This window comes from Caretta caretta, chromosome 24 (genome assembly GCF_965140235.1).
Source record: "Caretta caretta isolate rCarCar2 chromosome 24, rCarCar1.hap1, whole genome shotgun sequence".
Taxonomy (NCBI): domain Eukaryota; kingdom Metazoa; phylum Chordata; order Testudines; family Cheloniidae; genus Caretta; species Caretta caretta.
The window spans coordinates 14,904,471-14,928,010 of NC_134229.1; the positions used below are offsets into that span (position 1 = coordinate 14,904,471).

Genomic DNA, 23,540 nt, shown 5'->3' on the forward strand with positions numbered 1-23,540 from the left:
ACTCCAACCCCGTAACTCTGCTCGTCTACCTCTTTCCTGCCTTTAGTCTTTGTTGTAGATCTTGAATCCTTGGTGCCAAGGAGCTCCTTGTCCCCCACTGACTCTGGGAGGGGAAGATGCAGAAATCTAAAATTAACATCTGCGCTTAGAACAAAGCTGGTCTTTCAGACTCTGCAAGTGTGAGAATACTTCCCTTCTCAATAGTGCTTTTCACCCAGTCGTCTGGTATCAGTCCGGCTCCGCGAGATGGAACAGGATCTAGCTCCTGTCTTCGGTACTGAGTGGACCCCCATTACAATAGTATTTGAGCCCCTCGCAATCTGCAGGGCATGGCTGCTGTTCCCTCCGGACAGGTGGGGAACTGAGGCACAGGGAAGCTATGCGACTTACCGGAGGTAACAAAGGGAGTCTGTGGTGGAGCAGGGAATTGCACCCAGATCTCCTAAATCACAGGCCGGCGCCCCACTTCAGCTCTGCCTCTTACAAAGAGGGACACCGCACCCTAAGCCAACACACAGCTCAACTTTTTTTTTCTTCTCTTCTCTCCCCACTCCCCCCCCCCGATCCCTTCCCCACTGGTAGTTTCCCCGAGGGGAGGTGCAGCGTTCCTGGAGGTACTGCAATAATACCAGGTCGACGTGTGGCGTGGATGGAGCAAGCTCCTATTCCGTCTCCCTGGCGGAGCAGAGCTCAGTACATCCAGAAAGGTGCATATATTTCACAACGGCAATTCTTCCAGTTGTTTGTTCCTATCTCCTGTGACTTTTTGTGGAGCGTGCATGAGAAGATCCCCGTAACAGAAAAGAGAAGTCCGGTTCAGTTTCCACTGCCTTAGCGGGTGACGCGCTGGAGAGCTGCTTGTCCCTGTTCCTCGCTCTGAATATAAATCGGTCTCTGAGGAGATTAGACCCCAAAGAGCTTCTGAGGGGCAGGTCCGCTCTAGCTCTGCGGAGAAGAGACCGAGACTGTTAAGACTCTGGGGGTTCCCCGTTTGATATTTAAGTATTGAAAACGTGCCATTTATTGGGGAGGGGCTGTCATCTCAAAGGTTCCTTTGCCTTTCCCTCCCTTCCTTTCGCTGCCTCTCAGACTAGGTAAAGCTGCAAGAATGGATTCCTAGATTTTAAGGGCAGCAGGGACAACGGGATCATTTGATCTGGCCGCCTGTTTAACACAGGCCATAGACTTTTATCCATTTTCCCCTGTACGGAGCCAAATAACGTGCTGGACTATGTTGGCGTGCAGGCCTGATGGCGGGAGAGAGGGAGAATACAACACTGCCCTCAGCAGTTTCTTCCTCTAAGGGGGCACCAATGAACATGCCCAAGCTATCAACTCGGTCGCGTGGGAGCCCTGCAGATGTAGGTGCTTGTCTACCTGGGAACAGTTCCTGCCATGGCCAGAGCGGAATAGCTTTGGAAGCGGAGTAGTAATTTTGGGGACTAAAGTTGCTTTTATTTGGAACAGAGTGCCCGTGTCGGGGGGTGACACTGGAAGAGCTACAGCGCAGTGGTTACTCTGCTTCTAGGAGGCCAGTCAATGCCCCCGTGTAGACGAAAGGCGGCAGCCTTCGTGGGTCACAACAGCCAGCTCTGCTCACTCTCCAGAGCTCACTTCATTTTGGCAGTTCTCTCTCTCTCTCTCTCTCTTCTCTCCCCTTGGGGCTGGTTGTGATTTCACAGCTTGGTGGAAAAACAAAAAACTGCAAGGGAGGGGGAAACAACTCTCTCCCTGAGCCCTGGTCTACGCTTCCAATGGATGTTGGTGTAAAATGCATTCCCTGAGTGACACCTTCTATTGACCTAGCCCCATCTCCCCCCAACCCCTCCCCCCCCCCGGGTGTAGACTGGGTTCTCCTAGGGAGATAGCTTGGGCAATGGATTTCTCCCAGCCAGGGGCTCACACTCCCAGCGCTGCAGCTGGGCCACTGAAGCATTTAGTGGAGACGCTACCGAGGCGGACGGGAGAAGCTCTTTCAGTGGCATAGGTAGCGTCTCCACAAACCGTTGCCACAAACCAGCCTTTCACAGAAGAAACAACGAGGAGTCCTTGGGGCACCTTAGAGACGAAAACATTTATTTGGGCATCAGCTTTTGTGGGCTATAACTCACTTCATCAGATGCATGGAGTGAAAGGTACAGTAAGCGGGTATAAATATACAGCACATGAAAAGATGGGAGTTGCCTTACCAAGTTGGGGGGCGGGTCAGGGCTCAGGAGGCCACTTCCCAACAGTTGACAAGCAGGTGTGACTATCAACAGAGGGGAAATTACTTGTTGTAGTGACCCAGCCGCTCCCAGTCTCTATTCAGGCCCCGTTTGATGGTGTCAAGTTTGCAAATTAATTCCAGCGCCGCAGTTTCTCCTTGACTCCTCCCCGTTGTTTTTGCGGATACAGACTCGCGGGGCTACCCCTCTGAAACCTTTCACAGAAGAGTAACCCCGAGCACTTCACAGCTGTAAAGCATGTCACACACACTGCATAACGTACTCTCCTGGGAGAGGAGACAAACAGTTTAATCTTTGCTCTGCAGAGCACTGTGAAACGGGCAGCCACCTGAAGCGTCCCGTCCCAAGCCACACCCTAGGAACCAGAAGTTACACAGGAGTGTTTTGAACGTCTGTTACAGAGGATTGGGGCCCTTGCGTGCTGGGTGCAGTACCACACCTACTGCCTTCACTTGAGCTTACAAATCAAAACACATGGACCAGCTGTTGGGTGGGGAGAAGAATACAACCTGTCTATCCGCTCATCAGGCGGTTATTTTTTTTTTATACTATTGAAGGTCACGTGTCTATAAAGAAGTATCTGCCTGATAAACCCCGATTCCCGCCTCCTCCTGCTAAAAGCTCTCACGGCGCAGAGCAGAGTCCCGGCTTTTTAAATAATTCTCCAGTCACACAAAAAGCTCTGCTCGCCCGGCTCCCAGGATTACAACAGACCCTCAACGCAGCCGACCAACCCGCCGCTCCCCACGAGCAAACTAAAGAGTTGAATGCCTGGGGATCGGAAAAGAAAGAGAGCGATTGAATCTGTTTTTGAACCACGATAATCTCCCCGAGGGGAGGTGCACCGTTCCCGGAAGAACTGCAATACCGGGTCGATGCGCGGAGTGGACGGAGCAAGCTCCTCTTCCATCTCCCTGTTCCAAAAATCCATTTAATAAATAGTCCTCGGATAGAGGACGTATCAGATATTAAACTGATAAGAACAGATTTAATAATTTTATTGGAGATAATGTTGAAATAAGGAACGGTACAGAGTTCAAGCATAGGAGTTTCTGGTCGTCAGGGGATAAGGTACAGATTATCGAGGGGTGCAAAATGCGATTTAGGAGCTGGTGGAGCAAGGATCACATAATAATCTGCAAATTCCCCGACTGGGGGAAAAGTTTAACCGGTCAGAGTACAGACATCGAGATATGGGGTAAGTTATCCACACAACAGCTACATTCGGTATGCTGGGTATAGTGAGTGAATACGGGGGTGGGGATGGGTCTACCCTCATTTGGTAGGGTTTAATGTTCAGCGGGGTTTACGGTTCCAGTTCATTCGGTCCGATGGGGAAGGCCTCTCAGTCTCTTTCCCACAGTGTGTGCACAGTGTCGTACCGGCTCACTCCTCCTGGTACTGTCGGTGGCCGGTGATGTGCTCGATATAGATGTCCCTGGACCATCGGATGGTGTCCGAGACCATGAGGCGCCGCATGAGCCGTGCGTAGCGTCTACCGATCCCGCAGGTCCGCAGCACACGCTCGTTGCAGGGGTCCCAAGCGCCCAGGGCTCCGACAATCAGGGCGTCCAGCTGCACCTCGTAGCCCTTCGCTCTCAGGGTGTCGGCCAGAGGGGCGTATTTTTCCAGTTTCCGAGCTCGAGCTTCTCGGAAGGCCGGGGTCCTGTTCTCGAAAGGGACCGTAATGTCGACGAGGATGATCTTTTTCTGGGTTTCGTTGGTGACGACCACGTCGGGTCGTAGCGGGCTGTCGGTACCGGAGATGGCGCAGTTCACGGCGACCTCCCCCAGGCTAGGTGAGATGGCTTTCACCAGGCGGTTCTGGATGGCGGTTCTGGATGGTTCTGGATGGCGCAGATTTAATAATTTTATTTGAGATAATGTTGAAATAAGGAACGGTACCGAGTTCAAGCATAGGAGTTTCTGGTCGTCAGGGGATAAGGTACAGATTATCGAGGGGTGCAAAATGCGATTTAGGAGCTGGTGGAGCAAGGATCACATAATAATCTGCAAACTCCCCGACTGGGGGAAAAGTTTAACCGGTCAGAGTACAGACATCGAGATATGGGGTAAGTTATCCACACAACAGCTACATTCGGTATGCTGGGTATAGTGAGTGAATACGGGGTGGGGATGGGTCTACCCTCATTTGGTAGGGTTTAATGTGCAGCGGGTTTACGGTTCCAGTTCATACGGTCCGATGGGGAAGGCCTCTCAGTCTCTTTCCCACAGTGTGTGCACAGTGTCGTACCGGCTCACTCCTCCTGGTACTGTCGGTGGCCGGTGATGTGCTCGAATAGCGGGCTGTCGGTACCGGAGATGGCGCAGTTCACGGCGACCTCCCCCAGGCTAGGTGAGATGGCTTTCACCAGGCGGTTCTGGATGGCGTTGTGGCTGGGCGGCTTTCTTCACTGCCATTGATGAGGGCAGCGGCACGAGGGGCTCAGGGCAGAGACTCGGGGAACTTGTCGGGGGGGGATGCACAGAGGGTCACAGGGGTAAGAATCCCAGTTAGCCCTTGCAGGGCAATGGCGGTGCCATGGCTTTTAGTATTCAGGTCTGTTGATCCGTACACAGCAGCACCTAAAGAGACCGGGGCAGAAGCAAGGACCCCGTTGTGCTGGGGGCTGCACAGACACAAGGACAGTCCCTGCCGCAGCTGAGATCAGGGCCCTGTTGGGCGAGGTGAGAGACAGGCCCTGCCCCAAAGAGTTTACAGTCTCCATACCCAAAAAATGGGAGGAAAAGAGAGGCCTGGTGTCACACAGCAGCACTGAGAATAGAACCCAGGCGTCCTGGCTCCTCCTGCTCTAACCAGTAGCCTTCACTCCCCTCCCAGAGCCCAGATAGAACCCAGGCGTCCTGGCTCCCAAAATGGGCAGGAGTGGGGTCTAGTTGTTAGAGGGAGGAAGGGAGGCTGGGTGTCAGGACTCCTGGGTTCCATTCCCAGCTCTGGGGTTAGAGTGGGGTCTGGTACGTTAGCACAGCTGGGGCTGGGAGCCAGGACTCCTGGGTTCTTCCCATCTCCCCGTTAACCATCTCACACAGCAGGAGGGGGCTGGGCAGGAAGTGGTAATGGGGTAAAAACTACCAAGAAATGCAAATCCTCAAAAAAGCCTGTGCCAGGAACCATGTGGTGCAGAAACCACGGCCCCCTCCCCCAACACCCTCTTGACTGGCATTGGATTGTGCCCCCTTGGCCCCCAATCCACCCCCTATTTGCCCTGGGGGGGCAGAGAATAGACACCCCCATCCAATTGAAGTGTCACAGTGACTGAAATTGTGTGTATAGGAGGGGAAAGGGGTGTGTGTGAGTGAGTGTATGGATTTGTGCATGTTTGTGTATGAATTGGGTTCTGCAGGGGTTTTGTGTGTGGAATGGTGTTTGTGTAGGTATGGGGTGGGGGGTTGTGTGTGTGGCTGTGCGGGTGTTGGTGTATGTTAGTAATGTGTGTGTGTGTGTGGCTGGATTCATGCTTGTGTTTGTGTATGTTTGCAATTGTGTGCGTGCATGCTCTGCTGCCCTCTGCCAGCTGCAGTGACAACTGCTTCTCCACGCATCACAGCCCCCATACTGTCAACTCCAGTGGAGAGTCCCTCATCCTACAAGGGCTGGCTGGCCTGACCCTTCATAGAATCATAGAATATCTGGGTTGGAAGGGACCTCAGGAGGTCATCTAGTCCAACCCCCTGCTCAAAGCAGGACCAATCCCCAATTTTTGCCCCAGATCCCAAATGGCCCCCTCAAGGATTGAACTCACAACCTTGGGATTAGCAGGCGAATGCTCAAACCACTGAGCTATCCCTCCCCCCAGTCTTTGTCTGCAGAGTGTGGTGGGGGGCTTCAGCTCGCCCCCTGTGGCTCAGCAGGGTGGAGGTGCAGGGCGCTGGGCTCCGATGTACCTGGAGGGCAGATCAGGCGGGGCAGGGCTTGTGGTTTGCGTTCCACGTTGTCTGGTGCTGACTCATTGCAGAATCCCCAGCCACGCCGCCCAGCGCGCCCCGAGAGGGAGCGGGGGGACCAGGCAGATGATCCAGTACCAGGGGGGAGAGGATATGTGGTTGGGGGGAGGGAAGGCCTTGGGCTGCACTGGAGGAGTACAGAACAGGGGTGACACCCCAAAAACCTGCAGCAAAGGGATGGGCAGATGGAGAGGGATAGAAGAGGCAGCGAGCCTAACATCTAAAAAGGGAGTGGGGGTCTAGTGATTAGAGTGGGAGGGGCAGAGAGGGGCAAGCCAGGACTCCTGGGTTCTCTCCCTGGCTCTGACTCCCTCTTGCATATCCCTCAGCAGTTACCCAACCCGCCAGTGTGTGGGAGCAAGGGGGTGGGGCCGCGTTGCAATGTGCGGGATGGCCTGGGAGATCCGCTAAGAAAGGTGCTTCCGGGGGGTTTGTGTGTGGGTCACACTGCCCGCTGCTGGATAGACCCCTCTAGATCTGAGCCATGGGCCCCTCTAGCCCAGTCTCAGCCTGGGTCAGACACTGGGAGATCATCCTCATCTGTTGCCACAGCTATGTCTATTGGTCTCCTGGAATGGTCCATTCCCATGGGTAGCTGTCCAGTGGCAGTGAGTTCCACAGGCCTCGGCACATGCTGCATGGGGTGGGAGGTCCTTGTGTTGGGAGCAGTGGGAGTGAACTGTGTGCGGTTATGTCTCTGAGCAAGATTGTGAATATTCCAGTGTGGGGGGCAGTGATTGTCCCTCTCTTTTGGGGGTGGGCTAGCATATGCCCTGGGTGTGTCGGAGCACAGACGTCTCCCTGGGGCCAGCTTGGATGATTTCCCATCACGAACAGTCACCGTGCTGGTGCCCCCACACGCGGGTGGGCAGTACCAGGCGGGGGGGGGGGGGGGGGCAGATGTGATAGATTCAGAAGGAAACACTTTGGGAAAATCAGTCCAGGCCCTGAGCAGAGCTGGGACACAGACACGGTTACCCCTGCAACACCCAGGGAGGGGAGTGGGGTCTAGTGGTCACAGCAGGGTGGGGGCTGAGCGCCAGGACACCTGGGTTCTCTCCCTGGCTCTGGGCACGCAGTGGGGTCTAGAGGTTAGAGCAGGGGACTGGGAGCCAGGACCCCTGGGTTCCATAGTGGCAGCTGTTTTTTCCTGTGTCTCCCTCCCTAGAGATCCCAGCCCAGCCCCCTAGCCAAATGTGAGCAGGGGCAGGAGGGAGGCTGCCCTGCCACTTCAGAGTCATGATTTGAGCCCCTCTTGCCTGGGGCTCTGACATCACGGAAGCACCCCCCATCACGCCCCAGCCCAAGTCAGAAAGTAGGAGCCCATCCCCACATGTGGAGGAAACTAGTGGGTTTTTTGGGGGTCTCTGGCAGGTGTGTCCAGAGGGGCTGGACATCCACCAGACCCCACGCCCTGCCCATGGCTGCAAGGAGAGACCCCCCTCCCCCTGCACCCTCCTGGACAGCCCCCTGCTAAGAGGGGCCCAGGGCACCCAGAGAGGGTCAGGAGGTGAGATGGGGCTGCGGTGGCAGGAAGGGGGCAGAACTGGGGGCTGGTGCCGGGTCGGGGGCAGGCTACACGAGGGAAAAACATGCAGCTTTGTTAAATATTTCCCAAGGCTGTGGCTGGATACAGGTTTTTAGAATGACTTTCGGGAAATATTTTGTTTCCAGACAGACTCCAGATACCAAACGATGGTGCTAAGACGCTCCCCCTGCGCCCCTCGCCCATTACCCCAGGGTCCGAGCCTCTTCCCAACCCGCAGGGTAGTTCTCCTCCCAGGCTCCTGCGACGGCGGGAAGCGCCACCAGCCCCATTTCCCGGATGGGAGAACTGAGGCCCAGAGAGACTGAGTGATGTGCCCGAGGGCACCCGGGAAGTGTGGGGCAGAACAGGGGGCTGGGACCGGAGTCTTTTTCTTCAGGAAGTTTCTGCCCTCCTGTCACAGAGTCCCTAGGCGATGCTCTGGAACTGCTCCCCACGAAGCCAGTCAGGACTCTGGGGAAGTCTCCTTTCTGTGAGCAGCCTGTCTGCAGGACACACAGCTCACACAACTTCCACCTTCCTGGGTCTGACCTCGGAGCATTCAGCATCCTCTACCCCTCCGTGCGCTTCCCACAGCGAGTCCGCCCAGGCATGGATGCCCCAGCATCTCCTGTTCCTTGGTGGGAGTTACACCAGGCCCTTCCAGTTTCTTGCCCTGGCTTAGGTCGGGGGTGGTCGATAGCACTCGCATGCCACATGTGGGAAGGTTTATGCGGCCCGTGCCTTTTGCTACCCCAAAACCCCCAGGGATCAAACTGGGATCGGGTCTTCTCCCAGCGCTCTAGTCTGGAGGGCTGCAATTCGGGCTGTCTTGGTTAAGAGTCCCCATCTTGACCTGGGCCACATACTGTTCACTTACAGAACTAGCATGGAGACATCCCTTTCTCAACAACCTTGTCTCCCCAACAAGCTGGCCAAACACAGCCACTTGGTTAGAGGACTGTAACTTTCTTAATAGCTTTCACTCTATCCGAGACCTTCTCAAAGCTATCCACACTGGATCTTTCAACAGGAAAGTCAGTGGCTTCATTCACAACAGAAAATTTCTGGCTGTTAGGAACTGAAAGTTTCTTGATTAAATCACTTTCACACCCTTCAGTTGTAGTCAACTGCTTGCAAAGACTCCATGAGGATTCCTTTCCCTAGGGGCTTTTCAATGCAACAATTCACCCTTCACAGAAATTCTGCTCTTACCCTCTTTACCTAGGGCTTGCTCTAGAGGAACACCTTCCTGAGCAACAACAGCCTCTTTCTGGGTCTCACTGACATCCAGAATTACCTCTGGCCCATCAGGCGGATTCCTACACAATCCCCTTTCAGACAAACTGACAGATTTCCTAGATAAAAGGTTAGAAGCCTTCTCCTTCCCTTTGCCACACACAAGCTCAGGAATCTTTTCTTTCTTGCTACAGGTTTCCACACCCTTAGTAGGTAACACAATCAAATCACCTTTCTGCTCTCTTTGTGCCCTGGTTAGAGTCTCACTCTGATTAGACAGAGTTGCTACACCCTTTCCCAGCCACACACTAGCAATGGGCAAAATACAAGCTCCAGAATTGTCTGGTCTCTGGGATTTTGCATAGACACTAACTGAATGCGACCTAGTTACAGGGCCATTCTCCCGAGCAGACACAAACTTAGGACCATTCCCTTCCTGGGCTTCAGTTGAATCCAGAACCAACTCTGAGACAACTGCACTGCCCTCAACTATCACAGGCTGAAAGGCCCCTTCTGTCTGCTCCACAGACAAAGAAGAGCCGGACACACTTTCTCTTTACCAGACACACAGCTTGGGGTCTCATTCCCCTTGTCCCAGCACACAAGGCTGTCCACAGACAACTGCTTGGAGATCAGGGTAGCTCCCACCATAGGCAAGTCAATACCCCTGACAGACACAGGCACGTTTCCTTCACTGTCACACTTCTTGACCCAGGTAACAGGTAAGGTCCAGGGACACTCTCCTCGCCTTCCCACACTGCTGACTAGACACAGCCATCAGCACACAAGGCTGCCTAGGCTCATCCAAACTTTCCTTACCAAGCACCTTGCCACTCCCCACAGATCCCCTGCCCTGCCTGTCTCCCCCCCACTCAGCTGGGGTCTCAGCTCCCACTGTGCTCAGCGCTGCCCTTGCTGTCCCAGTGGGGGTAGGCAGCGAGCTCGCTGCTTTCCTCACTGCATCAGAGCCAGCGTGAGCCCCCTCTCCGGTGTGCAAGAGGGCAGGGAGCATCTCTCTGTCCCACCCAGCCCCAGGGGTCTGGTTACAGGCATGCAGGTATCCTGAACCTAGCACCTCCTCCCCGCTGCCAGCCAGGTCATCTGCATTTTCACTGACCATTTCCCTCTCCGCCGATGGGTTCCCTGGATTCAAATTCAAACACTTGGCCGTTACAGGAGCCAGGCCTGGATCCTGTCCCAAAGAGACACAGTCACCCCACAACAGGGTCTCGCAGCTGGTGTCCCGGAGAACCCCAACGACCAGCCAGCCCCACCCCTCCTGGGTCTGCACAGGGACCTGGGCCATAGGCAGGGCGAGGGGCTTCGTCCCTGGGACCCTCACCCAGCTCACACAGCCCCTCAGCATCTGATGCTGCACCACCAGGGGTCTGACAACAGTTCTCTCTGTCCCAGGATCTCGCCACCCCAGGAATGTCTCCCCATCGACCATCACCTTCCGCTCCCACTGGGGGTCCGAGGGTCCTGACCCCAAGAAACTCCACACAGACATATAGGTTGGGACCAGGGGTGGGAGCCTGCCCACCTCTCCACCCATCTGGCTGACGGAGTCTACGGCCTTGGGACCCAGAAAGGGAGCTAGACACCAGGGCTTTTCCACAGGGTCCCCCTTGTTCAAATTGCCAGCCTGCTCAAAGGCAGTGAGGTGGGCATCCACATCCCCACCTCCTTAACGAGGGGCAGCAATTTAGTATGGAGGTTCCCTGTGGAACTGGCCCCCCCAAGGTCTATCCCCACTCACCCCTGGGAGGTCCCCTAGGCCTCTCCGCTCCACCATCGCCAGTTCATGCTGCTGCTGCAGCTCTTTCTCGGGCTCTCGCCGTCTCTCTCAGTCCTCTTGCTCTCTCGGACTCAGCTCCAATCCCATCCGTCTCCAATCCCCCGATGGGGAACCCGATCGTGAAGACCCCCGTCTGGTCGGGGACAGGAGTCTTCGGGATGCCTGGCTACCACTCCAGCTGCTCCCAGATCCTGCTGTAGCCCCATTTGGGGTCAGGAATCTGTTCCTTAGAGCGGTCATCCTCCTCCAGCTGCACGATGAACTGTGCTTTGGTGAACTTTCCAATGCTCAACCCTCTTTTTGCACAGGGTTACAGTGTCCACAGGCCATCACGCCACTATTCCCAAGTTGTTGTGGACTCACAGGCCTGTGCGCTCTCAGCTCCCCACGGTTTCCAGGGAGAACCCCTAGTGTGCCAGCCCTTCTCGAGGTCACCACCTCTGTGCCATAGTCGAGCTGCAGACTCCTCCGCCCCTGGGACCGCTCGCTGAAATCCCCAGGGGAACCCTGTTACTGCAAAAGTCCTTCTCTCTCCCAGGGCCAAGCCGCAGGCTCCTCCGCCCCTGACACTGCTCACCGCAGTCCCCAGGGGGACCCCATTACTGCACAGTCTTTCTCGGTGGTCACACACTCCCAGGGGTTAACCGCCCCCCAAAACTGCTCCTCTCTGAGCCTTCAGCACGCCTGATTCTCATCAATCCCCCTTCATTTTACTGCTCCCCAACCACTTACTGCAGGAAGCGCCATCCACGGGGTGCAGTAGATCCCACCGCTGCCACCAGTTGTCACGGAGTCCCCGGGAGATGCTCTGGAACTGCTCCCTGCGAAGCCCGTCGGGACTCTGGGGAAGTCTCCTTTCTGTGAGCAGACTGTCTCCAGGACACACAGCTCACACAACTTCCACCTTCCTGGGTCGGACCTCGGAGCATTCAGCATCCTCTGCCCCTCCGTGCGCTTCCCACAGCGAGTCTGCCAAGGCGGGGTCCTGGGGAAGCCAGAGGGTCCTGCCTCCCAACTCCACGCTCAGACGGGACTCTCAGCCAGCCAGTAAAACAGAAGGTTTATTAGACGACAGGAACATCGTCTCACACAGAGCTTGTAGGGGCAGAGAACAGGACCCCTCAGCTGGGTCCATTTTGGGGGGCAGTGAGCCAGACAACCACGTCTGCCCTTCACTCCATGTCTCCAGCCAGCCCCAAACTGAAACTCCCTCCAGCCCCTCCTCCTCTGGGCTTTGCCCCTGTCCCAGGCCAGGAGGGCGCCTGATTCCTTTGTTCTCCAGCCCTTTAGCTCTCACCTTGCAGGGTGGAAGGACCAGGCCATCAGTTGCCAGGAAACAGGGTGTCGGCCATTCTCTGTGTCCAGACCCCTGCACACACCTGCCCTCTAGGGCGCTGCAACGATCATACATACTTAAGAACTGCATAGGGGAAACTGAGGCACCTCCACACTATTCAGAGGAAATAAGAACAGTCCCGCTTAGTCACACCTCCTGCCTCCCCACTCTCGCCTGCTCCTGGGCTGCTGGGTAGTGCAGGGGCGGGGCCTCGGGAGAAGGGGCGGTTCATGGGCGGGGTCTCAGGTGAAGGGGCGGTGCAAGGCAGGGGAATCGGGGGGGAAAGGGGCAGCGTGGCAGTGGGGACTCGGGAGAAGGGGCGGTGCAGGCGTGGGGATTAGAGGGAAGGGTGAGTGAGGGGGCAGGGACTTGGGGGGAATGGGCAGCGTGGCAGTGGTGACTCTGGGGAAGGGGCGGGGACGGGACTGGGAGAAGAGGCGGTGCAAGAGTGGGAGCTCGGTAGAAGGGGCGGTTCGGGGGCAGGGCTGCAGTAGAAGGGGCGGTGTGAGGGCGGATCCTTGGAGGAAGAGGCGAGGCAGGGGCAGGCCCTGGAGGGATAGGACAATGCGGGAGCGGGGATGGGGGGAAGGGGTGGTGTGAGGCAGGATTTGGGGAAAAGGGGCGGTGTGGGGGCGGAGTCTGGGGGAAAGGGCAATGCGGGGTTGGAGAATTGGGGAAAAAGGGCGGCACCGGGCAGAGCCTTGGGGGAAGGGTCAGTGCAGGGGCGGGGATTCAGGGGAAGAGGCGGCATGAGGGCAGGAGATCGGGGAGAAAGTGAAGCGCCGGGGGGAACTTGGGAGAAGGGGCGGGGCCTTGAGGGATGGGGAGCGGCAAGGGTGGGGGCTCGGAGGAAGGGGAGCCGCGGGAGGGGGGTGGCCACGTTCCGGCGCTGGTGCCCCCCCCTTTTAGGGACCGGAAATTCCGTCGCCCCTGCACACCCCGCACCCCCAGAAACTCCCCTCCATGCACAGCCCGGCTCTCGCTGCCGGGCTCCCCGAGCTGAGTCCAGGGCGGTGGCTGGACCAGTGGCGGCCGGAGGCGCCCCCCGGGGCTGAGGCCGAGAGCTGGGCGGGGCCGAGAGGGGCAGGGGGGCTGCGGCGGAGCACAGCACCCAGCGCGGGGCGGGTCCCCTGTCGGGGGGCGGGGTTATGCAGATCAGCCGCGTCCGGCGGCAGCGGCGAGAGGAGCGAGGCAGCTCGTGCGGACGGAGAAAGCAGCGGGTGCCGGGGGCGGGGATTGACCCGCTGACCCCCCAGCTCCCGGGAACAGACCCGCAGCCACACGAGGCAGCTGACTTTTAATTCTTTTAAGCAGCAGGTTCTCCCCAGGGGCACCTCTCAGCCCGCTGCCGGTCTCGGGTTCCGTCCGCCGGCTCCTGCCAGCCAGGGTCCCGGGTGTCGGCCCCACTCATCCCGCTTCCAGTCTGGGATCTGGGTCCCGCCCACATAGAGTGGGTACCTTCCTTCTCCCTGGTTCTAGCCTATTCGCTTCCTCTCTCTGCACTGAGCTGAGGGTGGGAGTGAAGGAGGAGGCTGCGGGTTGGGGTGTAGGGTCTGGCCAGGAGCTAGAATGAGGGAGAGAGCTCAGGGTTAGGGCAGGAGGTTTGGGTGTGGAGTGCGTAGCTGGGCAGCTCCCATTTGGTGCGAGGGGTGGGGGTGGGAATGTGGGGGGTGCAAGAGCCAAGGCATGGGGGGGGCTGGGGCTGTGTGTGGGGTGCTGGAGTCAGGACAGGGGGGCTGGGTATGTGTGCAGGGTGCTGGAGTCAGGGCTGAGTTCATGGGGGGGTGCAGCGGTCAGAGCAGAGGGCTGGGGGCAGGGGCTAGGGTCGTGGGGGTGCTCCCAGCCCCCTGCCCAGATTCCACCCCCCTTCCCCAAGACCCCATCCCCAACTCTTCTCCGCCTCCTCCCCGGAGCAGGGAGCGCGCTGTGGTTCCCCCTCCCTTGCCAGGGCCCTCAGCTGATGGGCGGCAGGGAGGGAGAGGAGACGGGGCAGGCACCCAGCAGGCTGGGGGAAGAGGTGGGGGAGTGGGGAGCTTGCCTGCCCTGCGGTAGGGGTCGGGGGGAGGAAAAGAGCGGGCCCGGGTGCCGCAGATCAGGTCTGAGGACAACACCATCGTCACCCCGAGCGCCAGGGGCCTGCTGGAGAGGACCCTGAAGGCAGCCATCCACTCGCTGTACATAGAAGCCCTGAAGCGTAAGCCGGACCAGGGAAAAGCCTTCGAACTGACCAGCAAGTGGGATGCCAGCAACCACTTCCTCGCCAGGGCCGGCTTCACCCGCTTCGCCGACTCGCGGTTCATCCCCCGAGCCCGGCTCAACTGCGTCCCGCTCAACGGAGCCGTCCGCCACGGGAACCGAGACAAGCGTTGCAGGAAGTGATGGCTAATCCAACGAGACCCTGCCCCACGTCCTGTGCAGCTGTGCTTTGCGCTGCGGGGACAGATTATTAAAGCGCAGAGGACCCACACTCCTTCCCTAACACAGGTGTGGCTACCTACAACTGCACCCCTTTGGGGGCGGGGCTCCCCAAACCCCTCCCAGGCAGGACGGGGCCATCAGGCCCAGCTGTGCTGCTGGAGGGTCTTGAGGGCCAGGGTCCAGCGCTCCAGCCACTGCTGCAAGGTGAGGCCCTGGCGGTGCTCCGCCGGCAGGGAGAACTGCCCCGGCTGCTCCCACCTGAACACCTGAGCCATCTCACCTGCTCCCCTCTCTCTCCCCGTCCCTGTGTTCAGGGGGCGGGGTGTCTCCCAGGGCCTGCAGCAGCTACCTGGCGAGGATCGCGTGCTCCGAGCCGTCCGCCACCAGCCGGTGCATCTCCTGCACGAGGGAGGCCAGCTGGGCCGTGCAGTGCTGCTCCCGGGCCTGTAGGGGGAGCTGCTGCACCCACAGCTCCTCACACCTGCTCCAGCCTTCCTGCAGCCGGGGGAGGGAGCAGGTAAGGAGGGGCCTGGGGACTCTGCCCCCTCCCCCCACTATAACCCAGCTGGAGATATGGGCCCTGTTGTCCCTGGGACCCCCCAGCACTGAGATACAGCCCCTTCCCCCTGATATATCCCAGACCCCAGGAGCCCCGGATGTGGCTCCCTCCCCCGCACTATATCCTAGCCACTGGCACTGCCCAGCCCCCACATGCGGCCCTGCCTGCCCCTCCCCATGCCCCCACTCACCTGTATGAGGCCCCGGACTGAGGGCAGGGCTGCTGGCGGCCCCGCCAGGTCTTCCAGACGGGAGCTCTCGTAGCGGAACCTGCAGGTCAGAGGACAGAGATACAGGTCCCAGCATTGGTGTCATGGGTCACTGCAGCACCACTGGGGTGACAGGCCCCAGAGCCCAGACTCTGCTCCCTGCAGTACAAGCTGACACCACCAGGGGGCCAAAGCCCCACAGCACCCCTCTCTCTCGAGCTCTGACTCTGCCCCCACCCCCAAGTACAAGCCACCACCACTGGGGGGCGATAGCTCCGTACAGCACCACACCCCCACACTGTCAGCCCCTTAGCGGTACCCACTTGAGGGCCTCTACGTCGCGGGGAATGTCAATGCGGCTGGTGAGCTCCTGCATCTGCAGGGTGTTCTCCAGGGCCAGGTGCTCCAGGGCTGCCAGGACATGGTTGGGAGGGTAGGAACCCACGATGTCCTGCGTAGGCAGAGAGGTGGGATGAGCCAGAGTGGGCCAGGGACGCTGTACTTTCCCTCACGGCTGGCTCCAATGCCCCATACGGGGCTAGAGGGCGCAGCGCTGCAGGGAGCAGGGCAGGGGGCTCTCCCCTGGCAGTCAGGGCTGCCTCAATGCCCCAGCCCGGCGCTAAGGGGCGCCCAGCTGCCCCTCCCAGAGGTGGTTGCATCTCTGTAGCAGGCGAGCCGTCCCTAGGGTCCCTCCCTCCCCTCCGTTACCTCCACCGTGCTCAGCCAGTGCTGGTAGGACGCGTCCAGCAGCTCCTCGCTTGTCCTGCTGGTAAGAGAGAGACACATGAGGCGGGTCAGAAACAGAGCACGGGGGAAGGAGAGGGCAGGGGAGCTCACAGGGTCTTACGGGACGGCCCCAGATGTGCTGTGCTCGAAGAGTGACTTCAGGAAGTGGAAGCGCAGCTGGCAGGCCGTCCGCACGTCCCGCTGCGGAGACAGGGACAGACACGCGGACGGGTTACCGGGGTGGGGAAGACACGATGTCCCTCAAGAAACCTGCAGACCCCACGCTAAGGACGGAACCACCCCCCCCACACCTGCTGGTGTCCTTCAGCTGCTCCAGCCGCCCCTCAGCTGTGCTACGCTGCCCTGCAGCTGCTGGCGTTCCAGGCCAGGCATAGGCCTTGAGCAGCAGGGAGTACTCACCAGTACTTCAGGCTCCAAGCCAGCAAATCCGAGGTCAGGCAGCTTCCCTCCCACCGTCAGCTCCACCTTGGCCTTTCTGCAGAGACCAGAGGAGGCTGTGAAAATTGGGGGGGGGAGGGGGGGGGAAGGGGAAGGAGAGGAAGGGGGAGCACAGTTCAAGACATCCCCCCCCCCCCCCCATACCCAGCGGGACCCTGCCATGGAGCAAAGGATACTGAGAGATGCTACCCAGGATAGGCAATCCCCAATCCCTAATGCCACCTGCCATGGGACCCCCTACCAAGGAGCAAAAGATTCTGGGAGCTACTGCCCAGCAGAGATGTCCACCGGATAGTGCTTCAGAAGCAAAGGATTCCGGGGGACGCGACCAGGAGCAGTGGGGACCCCACGCTAAGGACGGAACCACCCCCCACACACCTGCTGATGTCCTTCAGCTGCTCCAGCCGCCCCCTCAGCTGTGCTACGCTGCCCTGCAGCTGCTGGCGTTCCTTGGCCAGGCGGGCCGCATAGGCCTTGAGCAGCAGGGAGCGGCGCTGGGCGTCACGGATCCGCTCCTGGGCCGCCTCCAGGGAGACTTCTGCGGGGTCGGAGCAGAAAGACCATCAGGGAAACCTCACCCCAAGCCCCAGACGCTAACTACAAGGCCCCACTCCCCTCCCAGAGCTGGGGATAGAACCCAGGAGTCCTGGCTCCCAGCCTCTCCCACCCCCCTGCCCCGCTCCCAGAACCCAGGAGTCCTGAGGTGATGGGTGTGAACCCCACAGGTGATTGTCTGGGGAGGGACCATGGGGGAAAATCAGCAGCCCCAGGGGCCACGGGAACCTTGCGGATGGGGAAGAGACCACGTGGGGAGATGCTACCCCCAAAGACGGCAAGGCAAGGGAACAATCCTGCCCCGCCCCCCACAAAGAAATGGGGGGAAATGGATTTGGGCTGCAGGGGGACGATCCCACTGGGTGTTGGGGGAGAACAGATGGGAGGACTGGGGTGGACTTTGTGCCCCCCACCCCCAGAGCAATGGCCTGGGGTAGAGCGCTGGAGGCACAGACTACGCCGCCTCCCAGATCCTTGGGGCTCCCCCCTTACCGTCAGCCATGACCTCGCGCTGGGCTGTCTCCATCTGCAGGTCCAGCTGCTGCAGCTCCCCACGCAGGCGGGCCACGCCCTGGGCAAGCTGCTGGCGCCGCTCCTGCTCTGGTTCTGACCCACTGGGCTTTCCCTGTGTGGAGGGGGAGACACCGACTGCTATAGACCCAGGCATCCTGCTCATCCCACGGCAAGGCCCCTGTTCCACCCTGCAGCACCCCAATCCCAATCCCCCACCCTCATCTCCCAGATCCACAGCTCAGCAACAAGGCACCCACTCTCCCCCACCCTATCCCATGCCATAGGACCCCTCTGCACCACGATCCCACCCCGACTCACTTCCCACCCACTGCTCCCACCCTATTCCACCCCGCAGCACCACCTGATCCTCACCTTGCCCCACGACCCCATCCCCTACCCTGACCCACTCTATCCCATCTCACAGCACCCCGATCCCCTTCCCCGCCCCTCCAAATCCAGATTACCATCCCCTACCGACTCCCCCACCCACCACAGCAACACCCAATCCCATCCACAACACCCGTCCCGTCCCATCCCACCCACAGCCCTCACCCACACGCCCCTATCCACCCAGCAGTCTCCACCGGCCCCCTCACCTCTGCCTCCTCCAGATGCTGGTACCTGACGCAAGGCCTGAGTAAAGGAGGCTGAACGTAGAGAGTGACAGAGGCCTGGACAGACGGACAGACACACAGACGTCAGGGAGAGCTCGGAGCCAGCAGGCTTCGAGGTCCAAGGCCAGGAGACAGACGCCAGCCAAGGGTCGGCAAGGAAATTAAACCCGCTCCTATAGGGCATAGGGGACACCGGGCTGGATGGGCCCAGGGGCTTGGTCTAGGCAGGGACGGGGCAGGACACTGGGCTGGATGGGCCCCTTGGTGAAAAAGCTGCCCATAGTAACAAGCCCCCACCGCAAAGGGGAACGAGGAAAGGATACCACAGCAAGTTCCCTCGGATCTTCTTCACATTCCTGTGAGGAAAGAGAGAGGGGTGAATCTACTGCAGAAGCAGCAATGGCTCTGGGAACAGAGGGGGTCCAGTGGTTAGAGCAGAGGAGGACGGGAGCCAGGACTCCTGGGTTCTACCCCTGGCTCTGGGAGGAGACCTGAAAAGCAGAAGGCCCCATGTCCGATTCCCCGCTGCTGCCCCCCTGAGCCAGCCAGACCCCCGCCCTGGGGCCGGGTGGGAGCCAGCGGCCCTTTGAGGGGAAAGGCGCCGAACCCCATTCCTCTCACCTCTGGTGGTGCACGTGCCGGGTGACGTATCTCCAGATCTCCGCACACTGGCCTGAGCACATCCTGGGGATACAGAGCAACAGCATCAGCCCCACGGGGACGCGACCGGAAACCCCTACGAGGAGCATGGGTTGCCCTTGGTTGAGGGCCGTATACCTCCCCCACGTCCCTGCCCCAGGGCTGGATACCCCCTTTTCCTTCCCTCCCCCTCACAGGGCTCGGGGGTAACCTGGCAGGGGGCTGGGAGGCCCTTTTATGGGGGAGAGCGGAGTGTGTGTGTGTGTGTGGGGGGGGGCCTCTGGCCCCACAGCTGGGATATAATCAAGGGGCAGTGAATGGGGATGTGGGGGCAGCAGGGCAGTCAGGGAACCCATGGGGAAGAAAGGTGGAGGGCTGGGGGCTGGGGCAGGAAGGTACCAAGGAGCAGAGGAGCCAAGGAGGGTCCAAGGGGGAAGGAGGACCGGGGGGCAGGACGCGAGGAGAGAGGGAGGCCGCCCCCACAGCGGGGACCCCGAAGGAGCAGGGGAAAGGTGGCCGGGGGGGGGGGAGCCGCAGGAGCCCGCCGACAAGGAGGAAAACGGAAACCCGCGGAACAGGAGCCAGGGAGCGGGGGGGGGGCAGGGGGCGGGAGCCGGGGGGGGCAGGAGCCGGGGGGGTCCCGCGCTGGGAGGGGGGCGGGGAAGGAGCCGGGGGGGCCCCGAGCTGGGGGGGAGGGTCCGGGGGGGCGGGAGACGGGGGGGGTCCCGCGCTGGGGGCCCGGGGCTCTCACCGGCGGAAGGCCCCGTCGGGGGGCACCTTCCCGGGGGGCAGCCCCATCTCCTGGGCCGCCCAGAGCTTCAGCTCCAGCGCGGGCCCGCCCCGCTCCATGCCGGGACCCGAGCACCGAGCGCGCCGGCCGCTGCCGCAAGGCCCGCCGGGAGCTGGGGGCGGGGCCTGCCGCTGCTGGGGGGCGGGGCCTGCCGGCAGCCGCAATTTGCTGTTCCCCCCTTCAGGTGCGGGTCCCAGCACAGGCCCCAGGGTGGCCCCTCCCCGGTGTGTAACAGCGCCACCTGCAGGCTTCCGGCAGGACGAAGAGAAGGCGCAGCTCATGTGCCCTGCGCACTGAATTCCCGCGGGGAAGGTAAAAAAAAAAAAAAAAAGTGCTTGATTCGCGCGTGCTGCAGGGGGCGCGAGCGGGGCCGCGAGGCCAGGGTGAGCAAGCCGGTGCCGTCAGCACGCTGCAGCGAAGGGGCCGGCTTCATGCAAATAGAGAGAATCTTCCGGGCAGAGAAACGAGTGACAAGGCGACCGCGAACAAGCTGGAGGAATGGAGCAGTTTTGAAGCTCAACTTTCAGGCCGGAGGCGGTTGGCTCCGACTGGTGAAAATGGAGCGGAAAGGCAAAGGCAGTCGGAGTCGAGTGGAAGTGGTCGGAGCATGGCTGTGGCGTTAGGGCCGCTCAGCGGCAGCGGTCACCGTGGCGTGGAGAGCGGTGGGAACGGGTGGGCTGCAGAACAGCTCAGCGGAGGGGTATCGCTTCTCGGCCTTTTGGCTAAGATCAAGTGTAGTATCTGTTCTTATCAGTTTAATGTCCTTTATTTTGTTATAAACAGATCGCAACACATGTGCTGTAGGCTGAGGGGCTCCGCCGTGGCAAAGGTACCCCTCAACAAGGCGGACAAGGTCATCCGGCAGCTGGTGAAGAAGTGGTTATTCCTTCCCCAGAGAGCCAGCAACGAGCTGGTCTATATCACCCACAGGCATGGCGGTGCCAATGTCCCCCGCATGGGTGACCTGGGTGACATCGCAGTGATCACCCACGCCTTCCGCCTGCTGACGTGCCCCGACGCCACGGTAAAGAGCATCGCAGCGAAAGCCCTCCACGACGTAACGCAAAAGCGGATCGGTAGAGCCCCGTCCAGCCAAGACACCGCCAGCTTCCTGAGCGGTTCCCTGGACGGCGAATTCGGCCGAGATGGGGGCGACATCGCTTCGCTGTGGTCCCGCGCCCGCAACGCCACGCGCCGCCTGGGGAAACGCATCGGCTGCCGCTGGGAGTGGTATGAGGAGCGCCAGGAGCTGGGTGTCCTGGTGCCACAGATCGGGTCCGAGGGCAACACCATCGTCACCCCGAGCGCCAGGGGCCTGCTGGAAAAGACCCTGAAGGCAGCCACCCACTCGCTGTACGTAGAAGCCCTGAAGCGCAAGCCGGACCAGGGAAAAGCCTTCGAACTGACCAGCAAGTGGGACGCCAGCAACCACTTCCTCGCCGGGGGCGGCTTCACCCGCTTCGCCGACTGGCGGTTCATCCACCGCGCCCGGCTCAACTGCGTCCCGCTCAACGGAGCCGTCCGCCACGGGAACCGAGACAAGCGTTGCAGGAAGTGCGGCTACTCCAACGAGACCCTGCCCCACGTCCTGTGCAGCTGCAAGCCCCACTCCAGAGCCTGGCAGCTGCGCCACAACGCCATCCAGAACCGCCTGGTGAAAGCCATCTCACCTAGCCTGGGGGAGGTCGCCGTGAACTGCGCCATCTCCGGTACCGACAGCCCGCTACGACCCGACGTGGTCGTCACCAACGAAACCCAGAAAAAGATCATCCTCGTCGACATTACGGTCCCCTTCGAGAACAGGACCCCGGCCTTCCGAGAAGCTCGAGCTCGGAAACTGGAAAAATACGCCCCTCTGGCCGACACCCTGAGAGCGAAGGGCTACGAGGTGCAGCTGGACGCCCTGATTGTCGGAGCCCTGGGCGCTTGGGACCCCTGCAACGAGCGTGTGCTGCGGACCTGCGGGATCGGTAGACGCTACGCACGGCTCATGCGGCGCCTCATGGTCTCGGACACCATCCGATGGTCCAGGGACATCTATATCGAGCACATCACCGGCCACCGACAGTACCAGGAGGAGTGAGCCGGTACGACACTGTGCACACACCGTGGGAAAGAGACTGAGAGGCCTTCCCCATCGGACCGTATGAACTGGAACCGTAAACCCGCTGCACATTAAACCCTACCAAATGAGGGTAGACCCATCCCCACCCCGTATTCACTCACTATACCCAGCATACCGAACGTAGCTGTTGTGTGGATAACTTACCCCATATCCCGATGTCTGTACTCTGACCGGTTAAACTTTTCCCCCAGTCGGGGAGTTTGCAGATTATTATGTGATCCTTGCTCCACCAGCTCCTAAATCGCATTTTGCACCCCTCGATAATCTGTACCTTATCCCCTGACGACCAGAAACTCCTATGCTTGAACTCTGTACCGTTCCTTATTTCAACATTATCTCAAATAAAATGATTAAATCTGTTCTTATCAGTTTAATGTCCTTTATTTTGTTATAAACAGATCGCAACACATGTGCTGTAGGCTGAGGGGCTCCGCCGTGGCAAAGGTACCCCTCAACAAGGCGGACAAGGTCATCCGGCAGCTGGTGAAGAAGTGGTTATTCCTTCCCCAGAGAGCCAGCAACGAGCTGGTCTATATCACCCACAGGCATGGCGGTGCCAATGTCCCCCGCATGGGTGACCTGGGTGACATCGCAGTGATCACCCACGCCTTCCGCCTGCTGACGTGCCCCGACGCCACGGTCAAGAGCATCGCAGCGAAAGCCCTCCACGACGTAACGCAAAAGCGGATCGGTAGAGCCCCGTCCAGCCAAGACACCGCCAGCTTCCTGAGCGGTTCCCTGGACGGCGAATTCGGCCGAGATGGGGGCGACATCGCTTCGCTGTGGTCCCGCGCCCGCAACGCCACGCGCCGCCTGGGGAAACGCATCGGCTGCCGCTGGGAGTGGTATGAGGAGCGCCAGGAGCTGGGTGTCCTGGTGCCACAGATCGGGTCCGAGGGCAACACCATCGTCACCCCGAGCGCCAGGGGCCTGCTGGAAAAGACCCTGAAGGCAGCCACCCACTCGCTGTACGTAGAAGCCCTGAAGCGCAAGCCGGACCAGGGAAAAGCCTTCGAACTGACCAGCAAGTGGGACGCCAGCAACCACTTCCTCGCCGGGGGCGGCTTCACCCGCTTCGCCGACTGGCGGTTCATCCACCGCGCCCGGCTCAACTGCGTCCCGCTCAACGGAGCCGTCCGCCACGGGAACCGAGACAAGCGTTGCAGGAAGTGCGGCTACTCCAACGAGACCCTGCCCCACGTCCTGTGCAGCTGCAAGCCCCACTCCAGAGCCTGGCAGCTGCGCCACAACGCCATCCAGAACCGCCTGGTGAAAGCCATCTCACCTAGCCTGGGGGAGGTCGCCGTGAACTGCGCCATCTCCGGTACCGACAGCCCGCTACGACCCGACGTGGTCGTCACCAACGAAACCCAGAAAAAGATCATCCTCGTCGACATTACGGTCCCTTTCGAGAACAGGACCCCGGCCTTCCGAGAAGCTCGAGCTCGGAAACTGGAAAAATACGCCCCTCTGGCCGACACCCTGAGAGCGAAGGGCTACGAGGTGCAGCTGGACGCCCTGATTGTCGGAGCCCTGGGCGCTTGGGACCCCTGCAACGAGCGTGTGCTGCGGACCTGCGGGATCGGTAGACGCTACGCACGGCTCATGCGGCGCCTCATGGTCTCGGACACCATCCGATGGTCCAGGGACATCTATATCGAGCACATCACCGGCCACCGACAGTACCAGGAGGAGTGAGCCGGTACGACACTGTGCACACACCGTGGGAAAGAGACTGAGAGGCCTTCCCCATCGGACCGTATGAACTGGAACCGTAAACCCGCTGCACATTAAACCCTACCAAATGAGGGTAGACCCATCCCCACCCCGTATTCACTCACT

General features: G+C 60.0%; 2 protein-coding genes, 1 non-coding gene and 1 pseudogene across 3 annotated transcripts in view; 2 read left to right on the forward strand and 2 right to left on the reverse strand.

Annotated features, from left to right (window-relative positions):
• Positions 1-3,062: 3,062 nt before the first annotated feature.
• LOC142070083 (U2 spliceosomal RNA) lies at positions 3,063-3,253 on the reverse strand. Its single transcript, XR_012666016.1, has one exon. It is a non-coding gene; the product is annotated as a U2 spliceosomal RNA (small nuclear RNA).
• Positions 3,254-11,797: 8,544 nt separating this feature from the next.
• LOC125626159 (HAUS augmin-like complex subunit 5) lies at positions 11,798-19,883 on the reverse strand. The gene is made up of 13 exons (XM_075122729.1): positions 19,535-19,883; positions 18,766-18,828; positions 18,468-18,500; positions 18,127-18,151; positions 17,510-17,642; positions 16,841-17,000; positions 16,424-16,499; positions 16,125-16,204; positions 15,986-16,043; positions 15,601-15,728; positions 15,260-15,338; positions 14,860-15,005; positions 11,798-14,522 (listed from the first exon to the last, which is right to left on the reverse strand). The coding sequence occupies exons 1-13, from the start codon at positions 19,852-19,854 to the stop codon at positions 13,886-13,888; spliced, it is 1,938 nt and encodes a 645-aa protein (XP_074978830.1). The 5' UTR covers positions 19,855-19,883; the 3' UTR covers positions 11,798-13,885.
• A 37-nt stretch (positions 19,884-19,920) lies between these two features.
• LOC142070058 (uncharacterized) overlaps positions 19,921-23,540 on the forward strand; it is a 42,216-nt gene continuing 38,596 nt past the window's right edge. The window contains exon 1 of the mRNA XM_075123033.1: positions 19,921-20,245. The gene's annotated coding sequence lies outside the window, so the exon portion shown is untranslated. The remainder of the gene's footprint in view (positions 20,246-23,540) is intronic.
• On the forward strand, positions 20,276-20,368 carry LOC142070087 (U2 spliceosomal RNA; annotated as a pseudogene).

Excerpts from the sequence above, each read along its gene's own strand:
- LOC125626159 (XM_075122729.1), bottom strand. The coding sequence starts at position 19,854 with ATGAGCTGCGCCTTCTCTTCGTCCTGCCGGAAGCCTGCAGGTGGCGCT. Across the intron at positions 18,152-18,467 it reads ATCCGAGGGAACTTGCTGTG|GTACCAGCATCTGGAGGAGG; the intron begins GTATCCTTTCCT and ends GCCTTGCGTCAG. Across the intron at positions 16,205-16,423 it reads GCTTGGAGCCTGAAGTACTG|CGGGACGTGCGGACGGCCTG; the intron begins GTGAGTACTCCC and ends CTGTCTCCGCAG.